The 16,400-nt window shown below is 35.4% G+C and overlaps 1 protein-coding gene across 1 annotated transcript; it reads right to left on the bottom strand.

Moving 5' to 3' along the window:
- Positions 1-2,231: 2,231 nt before the first annotated feature.
- Positions 2,232-10,659, bottom strand: LOC135079125 (odorant receptor 2a-like). Its single transcript, XM_063973720.1, has 6 exons — positions 10,206-10,659; positions 9,427-9,730; positions 3,382-3,478; positions 2,713-2,823; positions 2,408-2,581; positions 2,232-2,285 (listed from the first exon to the last, which is right to left on the bottom strand). Exons 1-6 carry the CDS (start codon positions 10,657-10,659, stop codon positions 2,232-2,234), a joined length of 1,194 nt encoding a protein of 397 aa, XP_063829790.1.
- Positions 10,660-16,400: the final 5,741 nt, after the last annotated feature.

Below are 16,400 nucleotides of genomic sequence, written 5' to 3'. Positions count from 1 at the left end.
ATCTTCGTACCGTCTGAGAGAAAAGAGAAATGAGAGAAATGGTGTAGGATTCCAACGGTAAAAGAATTGTTGAAATCACCTACCTTAGCATCGGAGCCTATTTGACCTAAACAAATAATAAAATATTTCCTCTTTAAACTATGTAGATTAGTGTAGACTACTCTATTACAGTAAAGTTAATAATAGTATAGAAGTAAGACCCTCGTTCAATCAGCATGTAGAAATGCCTCGAAGACTTTCTTCTAATTCCAATCAGAAGTTTCACTTCGCCATTATTCGAAGTTTTAACGGGTCTACTTTTAATAACTTTCTCTCTATTTGTATGAGAAAAGCCAGAATAATTGGCCTATTTGCCGTGCAATGTGTACTTTAACCAAAGCCTTTTACAATATCCCGAAGTTATAATGTAAATTTAGACGGTAAGCTAACTTATTGGTACTTGCAGTTCACTCAAAGCGTATTGATTTATTAGGGGAAAAGTAGCACTCAATAACTCCTCTATCTGAAACGGCAGTTCCAATGAGCCGAAGTTAGCTATCTATTGCAGAACTTTAACGTAAAATTACATCTTTACCGCCGATATTAAATTTCTGTTGTCTTCCCAAATTTATGGCGTCTTCGTAGGCTTGTTAGGCTAACTAAGGACTTTCGTGTTACAGTACGGAACGCCGGGTTATTAAAATGAGCACAATCTGAAATTATTCAGTGACGTTGGCCTACAGTTGGGGATGAAAGATATTCACTTCCTAGAATTTCAATAACCGATGGTAAACGATTTTTGTTATAAAATAAGGACGAAAAATAACCTATTGTTCATTTAACTGAGAGCTATTTTAATAGAGTTGTTATAAATAGCATAACGAGACGATGTTTAATCTTAATATAATTTTCCTCTGAATTTACTTCAGCTATCTCTATAATAGTGATCGTATTTGATAGCAGGAAACCATTAGGGAGAGTATTTTTGAAACCGTTGCCATAATGACTGAATAATTTTGTTTTTTTGCGTTGGATGTGAAATGTTTATTTTATGAACGAGAAACTGAAATTTGAGAGTTTATTTTGTACCTACTTACCTACTAAAAGAGGAAAGAAACATTGTTATGAGAAGTTTATTATCGTATTGTCTAAAAATAGTACCTAACAAACAATTTTGTGAAAAAATAAGACGAGATAATACCTACAGTAATTCATTAACAGTACATTCCCAAAAATACTGGAATTAAAAGAACGACCGCATTTCTTAACATTTTCATTAACAAAAATAATGAAAGCGCACAAAGTGAGTGCTAATTTGGTAGGTTTAGTGGGTCGCAACCGGCAATAATACCCGAAGGTTTATTGGGTAAAGTCCGGACCATTAGAAATTAAAATGGAAATGGAAAGTTTCGAGTGGGATCATCAAGAAGTGGGTGATAGCACCGTCGGCAGGTGCTCCCAAACTTTGTTAATAAAAACGATATTGAATCCCGCAGATTTAATTCCCTTCTCCTATTTTTCTAAAAGCGGCTCTATTTTCATGAACGTAGGACTTATTGAGCGCTACAGTGAAAGTCGAAGGGTCGAATACACTAGCTTAATAATGTATAATACACCAACTCGATTATACTAGATATATCTTATACTGTCTGAGTCCTAATTAAATTATACAATCTTCAGCCTCTCCTATTTCGTAAGATCCAAGTTTAGGATTCCCTTCGCGTTAATGTATCATGTTCTTAGAGAGCATTTCAATTAACCTTAAATTTAGAATGATTAAGCGACATAAGTTCCACCTAGTCCTTTGGTGAGGCTTTCAACTAGTTGTATACAATGTTATTATGTCGTAAATGCCGGTAGAGTTTCCTTTCATCGACATAATTTAGGGCGTCATTTAAAATAAAGGAAGCGTAAGGGATTTATCGGATAGTTCCAAGGGAATGGAACTCTCTGTGAGACGAACGGCAATTTTCAGACGCTTACACAGAGGTACGGGAGCGATATTGTGTGTGTGAAGTGCGTGTGTACAATCGTTTTGAGGATTGAGCGAAGATTGTACACAAAGCTATCAGTTCTATCAAGTGAAGCTGAAGAATTTCTCTTATGTTGGTACAATGATAAACTCAGATATATAAGACTTTTTCATGTGCTTCTGGTTTTTATTTCTTGTAATATTCAATTAAACTTTTAACTAATACTTATATTAAACATTCATTGAAACTTGTGGTATTTCAGCAAGTTTTTTTGTAGATTTATTCACCTCTTTGATAAAACACAGCAAACACCGAATAAGTCATTCTTGATACCTGAAAATAAAGAGAAATCTAAATAACATACTTCATAGTTAGTAATTATAGTTTGATAGGTACAGGAACATTATCTAATGAGCTTGACTGATTGACTGAAACTGAATTATGTTCATACTCACAGAAACAAAAGTTTCGTAAGACAGATCCTGTATCCCGAAGGCCTTCAAGATGAGCGGCTTCTGCGCCTGCGCACAGGCTATGAGCACCAGCCGCCTCAAGTCGCGGTGGGACTCCTTCTCGATTGCACTGAGATGCCAGCCACAGTTGAAAATGGCGTTGGATAAAAGAGATGCCTGCGAAGATCAAAAAATACCTTTCATAATATCACGACGCAGTGGTACGACGCCTTGTTCAATATTTGCCAAAATAATAGTATTCTTCTCCTGGAATGATTATAAAGTAAATTTATCGTAAAATTAGGTACCTGGTAAGTAATTTCTCCAGCATTCCAGAGGTTAAGAGCCAAAAGTAAAAATAATGATCCAACGAAGGTGTAAGTCATAAACGCATTAGTCAAGTCAAGATGTGGTGATAGCTGAAATCAATTACATTTCTTCTTGTACATTAAGGATAGGCGCCGACCGCCGACTTTTAGTTAGCCGATAGTTGGGCCCGATTTTAATTTGTATGAAGAATCGGCCGATACCAAATTGGTGTAATGTGCGCACTTCCATAAGGTCCCATACTGATTAACTACCCGACTAAACTATCGGCCGACGAAAAATCGATGGTCTGCGCCTAGGCTTAAAGGGAAGTGAAATATTATTATTTGCAGCTAACTATTACGTAGGATATCGGTGAATAGAAATGGTATAGCAATTACTAATTGTGCTAACTAAGCTGTGCAGGTAATTGGTATATCCCACGCTCTGACGCTAATTAAAACAACTGCATGAGTGAATTACAGTTTTAACTTTTATTAAAAAATGCAGTCGACCCAAAAATTCCGTAAAAACGTGCGGAAGCTTGAGTGTCTCAGTCACGTGTCAAAGTTTGTCAAGGAACAGTGCGAGCTGTTTTCATTTAAAGCTGCATTTTCACTTACCTACTTACAAGATAAGAGCGGCATATTAGCAAAGTTGAAAATACTTACAGCTAAACGTAGCAAAAGCAAGACCGCGACAGCAGAACTTTCGCAAACTTGGAGTGACATTATTATTCCGAAAATACGATGTATTTCGTCCGCCAAACTGGGTGATAAACATGTTAAAATGTGTTATTTGAGTTGGGTAACTTAAGATTGGCGGCAGCTAATTAGTTAAGTAGCTCGTCCCACCTTCTGTCATGATAATAGTGGTCATTTACCCCTGTCAGAGAACTGAGTATTAGCACAAGTACGGTCCAAGGAAAGCAAACAGTTATCTCGCTGCTTAGTCAAATCTTTACTCACGATTTCCAACTAGATTAATTGACTCGAACAAACCAAATAAAATTAGCGTTATTGTAAAGTTATTATAACTATCATTTTCAATGTACAGATACTTATTAAAAGTTGTGGTAGAATTGGAAATAATTTAAGTTGATTATGAATGGATAGAGTTTGCGAGCAGATTTTATTTGCAAAAGTTTTGTAGTGGGCTGTTTGCTTTCGTTGTGCAAACACACTGACTTTGCTAACTCACACACGAAGGTTAGCTACCTGTGTAGGCCGTATGTACTCGTATGTGAGTATACATAAATGTCTGGGGCATTTTTTTTGCTTTGGACGTCGCCCTTTTTGAGAGACATGACAATTAGAGATTAAACGAACTTACCTGTAAGTGAAGTTCTATCCTAATTATACGAAGGCTTCGTTCGAAGAGATTAGCATATTAAACACTTGTAGTAACGTGTAGCACTCACCATTCCACAACACTATTTGAGAATTTTTATTTCACACTTTTTTTTTTTTTTTGTCGGGTAACTCGATTTTTCACCTTCCCAATAACTTCATTCCGCCATTTTCATCATTCAGTTTAGAGTTATGCCGTTTATATTTTACGACTTTAAAGGGTAAGAGAGACAGCGATTGGGTGGGAGGGTTGCTAATCTCTTCGAACGAAGCCTTCGTATAATTAGGATAGAACTTCACTTACAGGTAAGTTCGTTTAATCTCTAATTATACTTCATGCTTCGTTCTCGAGATTAGCATATTAGACACTTGTAGATATTTAGAGACATAGTCGTAAAATATGTAAATGAAAGGCTATATATAATCATTATTTATGTTGAAACTTTAGAAAACAAAAAACAATTAGTTTACTTATTTGTTGAATCATTCAATATAGTTCTGGCCATACAATTATCTGACATATTATTAACAATTGGCCTATTATAAAACTTGGCAAAAGTATGGGAGCTAGGGCTCCAACCCGCAGATTTTCTGATTTGATCAATATTAATTCCAAGCCTTTTTGCCGCTGATGTCGCTGCGTGTCGGGTGCTATGCGCAGTGAACGTAGAAGTATCAATTCCACTTAAGGATAAGACGTCCTTAATCCATCTAGATAGAGTTTGTGTACCAACGGGATTATGAGGTCTATGAAGACTTAAAAAAAGATAATCATGATTCTCTCTATAACAATTAGTTAATTCAATATAAGAAAGCAAACTTTTTGCGGGACAAATCTCTGGTCGTTCATTAAAAAATGGTAAGACCAGTAACGGTTGAGCTGATCCCGGCTTGGATGTCTTTATCAAATCTGGGATTTTGATTTTGATTTCCTGTTCATTTACATGTATGTTACTAATTTTAATTTTAGAAAATGTTTGCACTCTATGTGCAGTGACAAGGGCTAAAAGAGTAATAAGCTTTTTTGAAATTTGTGAACTATTCAGTCCTTCGTTAGGGTACCATTTACCAAGATAATTTAATACCAGAGATGTATCCCAAGTTTCGTTATATTTAGGTTTTGATGGCCTAGAGCGGAAAACCCCTTTGAAAAATCTTTTAATGCACTGATTATCAGAAATGTTATTTTGCATTATTAATGCCAAAGCTGACCTATATGAATTTAATGTACCGTATTGAGCTCCCTCATTGTACACGACAGTGAAAAATTTAATTATATCCGGAATCGATACTTCATAAATGTTCAACTTATTCTCATTACAATAAGTGAACCACTTTTTATAGCACCCTTCGTATTGTTTATACGAGTTTTCTGACAGAGAATTTAATATAATGTCCAATGATTCAAGTGGGATTCCTCTTCTTATCATCGCCTCCCGGACAAGACTCCTGCCACCAGGGTAATCGTTGTGTGCATGGGGCGGCGGCGACTGCAATCATTTGATATAATTAAATTCTCTGCCGCTTTGAATACTATAAGTTCTGACACTAAAAGTTGTTTAAAAAGTGGATACCACGGTTGCGCAGGCCATTGCGGTACAACCATTATACCCCCGGCTTTGTCAGAAATGATCTTTCTTAAGGATTTTAAGATCATTGTAAAGGGAGGAAACGCATAAAAATAATAACTTGACCACGAAATTGTAAACGCATTTATGGCGTACGCATCCGGGTCTCTATGCCAAGAGGCATAGATGGCACATTTTTTGTTAGCTCGACTTGCAAATAAATCTATATTTGGGGTGCCTAATTTATGAACTATTTCATTATATGCATAGTCTGCAAGTTGCCACTCAATGTCGGGATGGATTCGCCTTGACTCTGCATCGGCGATTACATTTTCCGATGAGCGAATGTATGAAGCAAACACAAACAAACTATGGGACTCGCACCACTGCCAGAGTTGTTTTGTAACTTCTGTCAAGTGTGGAAACTGGATACCTCCCATACGGTTAATGTAGGAAATAGCAGTGGTATTATCAATGCGAAGGAGGATTTGACAGTTGGAAAGATGTTTGGCAAATATTTTTAGGCCAATAAAAGCGGCCATGATTTCTAAGAAATTTATGTGCTGCCTTCTTTCTTCTAAACTCCAAAGACCGCTAGCTCTCTGATTACCACATGCTATTCCCCACCCCGTTGTTGAGGCATCCGAAAAAATTTCCAGGTCATACTTGTCAACCTTAATTTTGCAACTCGCATGGTGGATAGAACCTTTCCACCAGTCAATATCCGAATCTAATGTCCTTGGTATGGACATAATTTTATCATAATTAAGTGTATTTTTTAGGTTAAGATATTTACATCTTTCAAAAAGTTTCGTATAAAGCCACCCATATTCTACAGCTGGGCAAGCTGATGTCAATAGTCCTACAAAACTGGCAAAGGTTCTAATTTTACAGCATTTAATCTTTGAAAATTTTGTTAATTCCGATTCAATTTTTAAAACTTTTTCTTTTGGCAAGGTGACCTGGAATTTTTTTGTATCTATAACATATCCTAAAAATGTGCAAGTCTGTGATGGTTCTTGGCTACTTTTTTCATCATTGATGATAAAGCCCAAAGCTGTGAGCAGACTTTTAGTTTCTTGCAAATTTTCAAGACATGTCCAAAAGTCATGTCCTATTAAACACAAATCGTCTAAGTAAATGGTTGACATATGTCCAGCGGTTCTCAACAATTTTACAACCGGTTTCATGACCTTCGTAAATACATATGGAGCGGTGTTCAATCCGAATGGAAGAACATTAAATTCAAATAAGGAATCTTCAAATTGGAACCTGAGGTACTTGCGATAATCCTCATGTATTTTAATTAAAAAGTACGCGTCCTTTATGTCGATTTTACATAAATAACTATCTATTGACACAAGTTTTAAAACAGTCCTCAAGTCCTCCAATTTGAAATGATTCGTATCAATAAATTTATTTAAAGACTTCAGATTCAAAATAAATCGCATTGTGCCATTTGGCTTGGGTATTAAAAAAATATTTGATAAATACTGGTCCTGATGGGCACAGCACTTCGATATTGCTCCTGTTATTAATAACTTATCAATGGCCTCAATAAAAAGAATTCTTTCCGACTCGGAATATTTCCTATTAATAGGTTGGAAAGCTTGAACTGGAGGCCTCGAAAAAGGGATTTCGTAGCCATTAATATATGAAAGAACGACTGGATCTTTTGTAACCATTTGCCACTGATCGTAAAATGCGCTTAGTCTACCTGCGGTTTTTACCGAGTCTAGCGACGATTGTAGCCCGGTCGCTGCTGATGATGCTGCGACGGCTTTGATGAGCTGTTGGGCCGACTGTGTGTCGAGGTCGAAGCAGGCTGCCTCATCCTTGGTGGACCCGTTGGCCTGCGGCTCGGACCCGGATTCTGCCAGTTTAAATTCCTAGTGGAATTAGAGGTCGTTGGTTTCTTAATAGGGTTCTTAGGTGCAGGTGGTTTTAAATCTGTACCATTTTTGCAAATTGTTTTTGCTGACTTCAAAGTTTCGGCTAAATTTTCGCCAAAAAGGAACTTGTCTATATTGGTGTTTTGCAGCTGCTCTTTGATTTCTTTTTTAAGACCACCCATAACAAAATTTCTTCTCGTGGCACTGTCACTATGTTGGCATTCACAAATTATTCGAATTGCGTCCATCAGCAACTTTATAAGATTGGTATCCTTGTCTTTAGATGGTAAAAGAAGCGTAATAGCTTCTCCTAGACAGACTATAGCAGAGGTAAGTACCTTCTGTTTAGCTTCAATAGCCTTATCACGCTTAACATTGATGTCAGAAATAGCAGCTTTCATTTCTGCATTCAAAATTGGTGGATCAATCAATTTGCAATTTCCGGGCGTTAAATATCTTTCTTTTAACTCCTTTTTAAGGTCCTTGTCAAGACCAACAGTGGTCCAATGTTGTAATCTAACGGAAAGATCTTTGTGTAAATCTTTACCGTATTTCTTATCAGTGGTGGGATCAATCCCCAGTATGTCCAATAGATCGTTGTCTAAGTTGGAGGAGTCTTCGACTGCAACTGCCACTGGTTCGGCTGACGTGGAAGGTTCCGTAGTCGTCGAAGTCGATGGAACGACATTATTCGATGGAACTGTTACGGCAGAGGGTATTGACGAAATCATTTCAGTTTTGTTCTCATCACCAGATTCTAGTGGCCTTCCATCGGTTTCCGACTGTGGCGCGGGTAGATCTACATACGCATCCTCATCATCAGTCAACCTGATGTAGTCGTAGTCTGAAAAGACATACCACTTCTAAGCCACTGTGCTGAGAGACAGTCCCCAGTTAAAGTAACACGTACTGTCCGCAGAGCACGTAAAGCTAAGTAGGTAGAATTCACGGCAAGAGACAGTCCCTAGTTATTTATAACATGTACTGTCCGCAAACCACAATTAATATATTTAACAATTACTATTTCGCAGTAAGAGACAGTCCCAGGGCATAGCAAGTACTGTCCGCAAACTGATATTTCATAATATTATGTACTTATAAGAAAATAACCTGTTAAAAGTAAAGAGACAGTCCCACTGTACTGCCCGCAGTACTAATATTTCAGGCATTTAATGTAAATCTACATTAATAATAAATTATTTTTATATGTAGGTAAATTGGGTAAGTCAAAATATAAAATATCATAATATTGTATTACGATAATAATTATAAGAATTACGTATATTACTGCATAATTCAAAGGTCTATCATACTTGTTTCGACGTGAATAATAGTAGTGTAAGTACCTTGTTTATTTAACGACGATCGACGTGATGAAGAAGATGACGATAACTCCTCATCGGAACGGCTATGACGTCGGCGGCGCCTTTTGCGCGCTAATTTTTTCTCCAACTTCCTTATTTTCCGTTGTATGCGATCACAATCGTTATTACTTTTACGTTTCGGCATATTTTTCCGTAATAAACAAATGAACTAATACTAGTGGTGACGTGTATAACTTTCACTTTTAACTTTCACTTTTTATTACGAGCGCGTGTGGAACGGCGAAGCACTGGAACACGAATGATGAAAATGGCGGAATGAAGTTATTGGGAAGGTGAAAAATCGAGTTACCCGACAAAAAAAAAAAAAAAAAGTGTGAAATAAAAATTCTCAAATAGTGTTGTGGAATGGTGAGTGCTACACGTTACTACAAGTGTCTAATATGCTAATCTCGAGAACGAAGCATGAAGTATAATGCCTTGTAGGATCAAATCGACCTGACGGAACGACCTTCGGATGAATAAGCACGAACTTATCCCTTTTCTTTTGAGAGATAAATTTGATAAAGTAAAAAATGAGCTTACTACATCAGTTTTTGGTGCATGGCAATGCCTTGCAGACATCCTTGCTTGAGTATTGCAAGGGCTTGTTTCTTGTTTGTTACTATGTTCTTGTCAAAATCTTCCCTTATCCTTTCGAAGTGCCGGCACAGGGTTATGAACTTATGCGTCATAACAATAAGGTGCGTTATTGGCATGCAGTCAGCTGACATCATTGGCAGCATCATGTAGAGCCATGTGACGTAGAAGAAAATCCGGAAAAATGACGCGGTTGTGGAGTTGTCTTCGTATAATGGCAAGTATGTGACCACGGTGTAAAATGGCGCACCTAAGACAAAATAAAACATAATAAAAACATAATTAATTCCGCCTTGGCAGTTCGATTTTTTCAAGTTTGAGTCCTCTGTGGTTGAGGATTCCGGGTGGAGCTAGCTTTCACCATCGGCCTGATCATCACTTACTATCAGGTGAGATACAGGCCAAGAGCTTCCTCGTTGTGGTTAAATAAAAGAAGTTATTTATTTAAAAACATAATTCTGATTTACCTAATTAAAACTACGGTAAATGATCGAAGTGATCTCTATGGATATCTATATATACTTTTTAATTATAAAATACATTAGAAGCTCTAACTTGTAGCTAGCAGCACCAGTTAAAACATAATTTATAAAATTGTTATTTCTGGTAAGCACAAATTAATAAACTACATCTGGCGGTTTCCAAAGCGCAGTTCGCTTTGTGCTTTGCAGCTTTGTGCCGAATCCTAGCCACTTTCAACCTTATTTTGCTTTGCTGACACCCACCTTCCACGATCACCCGTCTGGCACTTTCCACGCCGTACGCGATCAGCGACAAATACACCGTTATCACATACAGAATAATACCAATCCTCGTCTTCAAATACTGCTTCCGCATATTGCCTTCCTCCTCCAATTCCTCCCCCACCACGGCCATTTCATAATTCAATTTCCTTATCGACTTCTTGTGGTATAGCAACAGATACATTTTGGTGAGCACGATGTTGTGAATAGCGAAAAACATGGCCGCCGAATTCTTTTCCACTTCAGGTAAATCGCCAAAAAGGGCCGCCAGGTTCTCGAGGAATATCATTATAGTGTAAATAGAGAATGATATTATTGTGTACATTCTGTAGAGGATGGTCTCTGGGTATATATTCTCGTACCAACAGTTGCCGGCGCCAGCGTAATATACATATTTACAGAAAATTCTAAGCAGATCTTTTGTCTTTGGCGACATTTCAGTACTAACTTATTCAATAGCTCACAATGGACTAGTTTTGAGCGCTTTAAGCTGAAGGTATTTGCGGCTGTTCCAAGACGAGGTACAAATAAAGTGAAATATTTTCTGTGTAATAGTTGAAAGTTATTAAACTCGAAGACTTAATTAGCGGTTAGAGGTAATACTTTCATGCGCTAATTAGTGGTTGAACTTTCCGCAGCCGTGAAAAAAGTTTCATACGGAGAAAACTGTTTTCTGAAGTCTGTCGAAATTATAACTTGATACCTCCACTATTAATATTCCAAAGGACATAATGAAAACTAGTTCTTACATTTGGCTGCACTCGGGTGACGGTAAATTGTTTTTATTAATTGTTCATGTAACATGATGTTTTCCGTTATCTAATGCAAATACGCTACTAGGCACAAGCGGTGTTTAGTAAGTAGATACCTGAGATTGAACGTTAATTAATTAATTATTTCTCCAAATAAATGAAATTAATATCTTACCAATCCCGAAAAGTATTGAACAACAACATTCGGGTCAAGAAACGATCAGTTTCTTTGGGCACATTTTTTATTAAGAGCGTTGTCACATTTTTCATGCAGAAATCGAGAATTTGGCAGATTTCGAAATGATTTTAGTCATATAATTTATTGTTATAGCTTCTTTTGACTTATATCATCGTAATTATCATACGTTTTTACGGAATGTCTATTGACAAAATCTCGTTCAAATTGGATTTTTGCCTACGAAAACAGCGAATTTCGAAAGCCCGATTTCCAGGTAACTCGCGAAGGCACAACTTTGAACTAATATTACAACAAATTTATTTCTAAGTAAGAAGATAGAATGTATTCATTAGAATAAGCATACCCTGAAGAAGGAAGTGTATTGAGAACATTTTGATGTTTAATTCATTAAAATGCATTTTTATCATGTCTAAGATAGTCAAAATTCGAGAAAATTACTGCAAGAAAACAGGTCACATCTCATAATCTAAAAGTCATTTGGCAACATAAACTACTTTATACTTAAGAAGAAAGATAGTACTATTAATGTGTGAAAAAGAAAAAATATCTATCTTCAATCTTTAAATGAAAAATTAATTTGAAAATACTATAAAATCGGGTGCATCAAATGGCATAAATCAGTCGTGCTTTGGCACTCGTAGACGCCGGGTCTATGTCAGTTGACTGCCCACTGACGTATATGCGTCACGCGTGATTTTTTCGTAAATTGTAGTATGATTGAGTACTTTTGATCCGCAAGTATTTTTAATTTATTTGTTTAGGTAAATCGGACTTGTAATTTCTTTCTTTTCAAACTTTTTATTATTTTACTTACAGAATATGGGTAGAATAGACAAAAGATATTATTATTATGGTATCTGTTTGGTCAGGAAAAAATAAATGACTAATAAATGACTTTAACAGGGTGTCAAAACATTAGTCTATGCTATTGAGTTTCTACTAACATAAAATATACTCTTCCTTACTAATAAAAGTTGAATAGCGTCTGTATGGTCACACAACGCTTCGTCATGTTTTTCCGAAAGTCCAATTACTGACGACTGAATAAAAGAAATTGGTGCGTAACTATTCATCTGATATTAAACGTTTAGTAATAAAGGGATAGGTCAGGTAAATGGCAAATCCACCAGCGGTCACTCGATGACACTTAGACAAATAGTTTTATAAAACGTCAACTAAGTTGGTTAGGTATTTGTATTGTAGATACTTATACAAATGAATATATAAAATGAGTTTATTTTTAAAAGTATAGGTACAGGGTGGAAACGATAAGTGATTTCACTTGATTCTTAATTATACAAGATATCGAAAAACTGTTTACTGTTCCTGTAAGCTCCACGAGCTCTTTAAAACAATAACAATAAATAGGTTAAAGAATAAACTGTGAAATGGAACACTCTTGTAACTTGTATTTCAGCACCACTGATTTACACAATTCCGACATTATGACGTCAACCTAATAGTACCTCTCGCTTCGAACGCTCAAATCGCACTCCCTGTCCAGCGGCATGCCAGCGATAAGGTAACTTCCCCTTCCATCAGTGAAAGTCGACCGGTTCAAAACGACTTATCGACGGCATGCTCCGGAACTAGACAAATGCAATACTTATTTCATAATTAGCTGTTTTCTAAATTTTTAAAATACTAAAATGTATACAATAAAAATCTAAAATAATTAAATTAAATAATAAATATGAAATAATTGGATTTAATACAAAATAAATTCTAAAATCATTCTAATGTCTGCCAAATGCCTAGGAAGTAATCAAATAAAGTATTTTAATTTAATAATGGGTTTTTGGGTTCTTCTAAAATACAATACAAATACTAAAATTGTTGCAATAACTATTTAAAAGTAACCAATAATCGTATAAAATACAATATGAATTCTAAAAACATTACAACTGGATCTATGCGAAAATTCAATGTTTACGAATTTCATACTAATGCCGCCAGCCATACCTACCATATTAGAAGTGTTAAATTTTTTAATTTAAATTTTTAATTGAATAATGTAATCAAACAACAAACTCGTAAATTGCATTCTTATTTAAATTATTTACGGAAAACATGATTTTAGGTTTTACTTGCTACAATATCATCAAGAGATACTAATTAATAAATACTTAATAAACAGATAAAGGGGACGGCATTAAGGCACTCAGAATTCTCAGAAACCATTGATTTCGTGTTTGTTTGTAACTGTATTAAATGTATGAAAGCTGGAAATATAGATTTTTTGAATAGATTCAGTTCGTTCTTTTAAACATATGGGGAATTATAAAACGAGCGACTAAAAAAAAACTTTGCGACTGATGATGGCATACTGTTTTAATACCTTGAGCGGTATGAATTTGAGTAAGCGAAAAATTAACCAAACTAACGACGAATATTGATCAATAATAAAATCCAGAACGAACTTACAAAATGTGGGTTTTGATTATTACATTTCAGACATAAAAATACTATCCGGGCGACTAAATTACTAAGTGAGCGACTAGAAATACAGAGAGGGCAACTTTAATATGAAGATACATTAGATTTTTCTAATTGAGGTTTTACTGAACGAACTACAAAAAAGTTAATTCTAAGCAAAGTTTTGTGAGCTGCTTTATTAATGATTATTGGTTACTGATATTATATTTGAGGTCTCATGTTTTTTATTTTGATACGCTTTATTAATGAAAACTACAGATTGTTACAGCGCGCGAATTCGAATGGGGACGGGGCGACTGTCCCGAATTTTTAACAAAATATGTATGCAAACACGTTTTGGGTCTAGCAATTCGGCTCAAACTAACAACACCGCCACTGGAAGCAAAACTGATACCTATTGGACAAAAAAGAAAACGAGGCCGACCCGCTAAGTCCAAGCCAGCACTTATCATACAGTGACGATGAGTAGGTAGAGCTCCTCAATCCTCATAGGTACCAATCAATGAACCTTATTAATAAGATTACTTTTTTTTTGGGTTGACAGAAGCGACTTATTTTATTTTGTTTTGTTTTTGTTGATTCGATTTAAGAAAATACAAATTTATTTCATTTTTCGTAATACATTGTTTCATTTGATTACCTACCCTTAACACCTTTGCTGCGGCAGTAACTTTCTAATACTTTCCATTCCTTCGGTACAAGGTCGGTAAACCTGGTATTAAAACTTACATTGTGGCGGCACAAGGCTTAAAGACCTTGTAATATTTAAGATATATTAATTTTATTTTTGGCTTCATGTTAATAGATATTGTGTTTTTTTTCTTTGAATATTAATAATAATGCATTTATTGACATACACCTGAAGGCGTTCGTGAATAACTTGTTTAGTATAAAAATTATAGCTATATTTAAAATACAAGGCTTATGCACCCTGTGCCGCACTGAAGTAGGGAAGTCTGGTGGGTATTCTAGGGATGTGAAATACAAATATCGATAGTTTAAATTAAGTTTTAATAAAAATTTTAAAAAGTAACAAACAAAGATGTTTTAATAATTTAGTCTAAATATTTTACAAATAAGACATACGTGCATAAATACTTAAATAAGCTATATTTAAAGAAAACATATTATTTAATAACATTTAGTTAAAACTTCAAATGTTTGTCACGAAAAACATTACTTAAATTAGCAATAAATCGTGTAGCAAATTAAATTATAATCAATTTGTAGTTTTGATTTTGTTTGTTTCTCTTGACGCCATGTCGACATGTACGTTTCTTACGAATGCGAGGCAACACTGGCTGCACGAAGCTAGCGTGGGGTGCGGTACCAGGTGCACAGGGTACAAGGTGCTTCGACCTGGTTTCGCATTGTGAAGACATTTTATTACTTCCGTGCGGTACCAGGTCTAAAAACCTGGTATTAAGGTAGGTACATCATTGGATTCTATTTTATGAATACAACATAGATATATATTCATCATTTTCCTACACCGGACCCAATTGAAGTTATGCCTTTCGCACGACAAGGAAGATTATAATTTTCTTAGCCGCACGGTAAGCGAGACGTACACAAGGTCTATAGACCTGGTTTCGCACTCAACGTGTTAAATTTTAATGATTTATTTTTTTCGCTACCAGAATAGTGTTCCGTCAAATATTTATTTCATAAGATCATTTTTTATTTAAATGTGGGCTCATAATACGCTGCTCATAATAGTATTTTTCAAAGTAGTTTTTGCATTCGAAACACTTCATTAAAGTTAAAAATACCGCTCAGTATAAAAAAAGCATTTACCAAATATTGAAAAAAATGCAGGACCTAACGTTGACACTCAATCAAATATTAGGTCGCTCAAATATTATGAAGCTTCTCATTTTGTATTTTAAGGAACTCAATTTTTTTTTGTAAGTTGCTGTTCTTTTGATTTTTCGTCACTCGCACTCAGTCGCTCACTTAGTAATTCTTTAGCCCACATTAATTATTTTTGACACTTACAACATAAATTTACAGTCGCTCGTTTAAATACTACCCTAAACATATTATTGATGCCGTTTGCTAGGTCTCATGAAGCACTTTTTCAGTAAGTAACCATTTGTTCGACATCTTGTATACCTACTATAAGAAATATTCGAGTGAGATCACTTATCGATTATTTTCGTCATCCTTATTTGTATTTTAATTAAAGTACACTAAGGCTGAGATGCACCACCTAACTTTGACCCTAACTGACAATAACCGGTGTTTTATGTTAGACAGATTTTTGACATCAAAAATTTTGATGTCAATGTTAAAGTAAGACGGTGCAACACGGCCTAACAAATGTATCGTAGACAGTACTTTTTATTTTCTTCATAAATCTTTCTTTTCTTCGTAAAGCTATCTACAAGCTTTTATTTTCTTTCACATCTGGAGTCGTAAAATCTTGCAACTTAAAATTTACTTACTTCCCGTTTTCCCATTGAGCTGAAATTTCGTTTCGTTTCGCACTAAATAATTTAATTTACACGTGTTTTCATGCGATGGCCAAGTCAATATATTTATGTAAAACGTTAAAGATTTCCTGGACTGGACTTGGTATTACATGGATCTCACAACTTTTTACCGTAGAACGGCCATTCTCAGATGAGCTAGTTTTTGCGTGTCCGGGCTGTTAAATCGTTAAAAATGACAAATTAGAGACATGCAAGTATTTTTATATGTTACTTAACAACCCTATCCAGTTGTGCATAAAATCATAGGCCTCTATTTTAAGTATATGTGACTTAATTAATTTCATGAACCTCTGTT

This window comes from Ostrinia nubilalis, chromosome 16, assembly GCF_963855985.1.
Source record: "Ostrinia nubilalis chromosome 16, ilOstNubi1.1, whole genome shotgun sequence".
Taxonomy (NCBI): domain Eukaryota; kingdom Metazoa; phylum Arthropoda; class Insecta; order Lepidoptera; family Crambidae; genus Ostrinia; species Ostrinia nubilalis.
The sequence above is the reverse complement of the archived record's forward strand: the minus strand, read 5'-3'. Positions and strand labels throughout refer to the sequence as shown.

What these genes read in the sequence shown, in the direction of transcription:
- LOC135079125 (XM_063973720.1), bottom strand. Translation starts at nt 10,659, where the DNA reads ATGTCGCCAAAGACAAAAGATCTGCTTAGAATTTTCTGTAAATATGTA. An exon ending in ATGCACCAAAAACTGATGTA is followed by an intron (nt 3,479 to 9,426) that starts GTAAGCTCATTT and finishes TTTATCACCCAG; the next exon opens with TTTGGCGGACGAAATACATC. An exon ending in CTTACGAAACTTTTGTTTCT is followed by an intron (nt 2,286 to 2,407) that starts GTGAGTATGAAC and finishes CTTTATTTTCAG; the next exon opens with GTATCAAGAATGACTTATTC.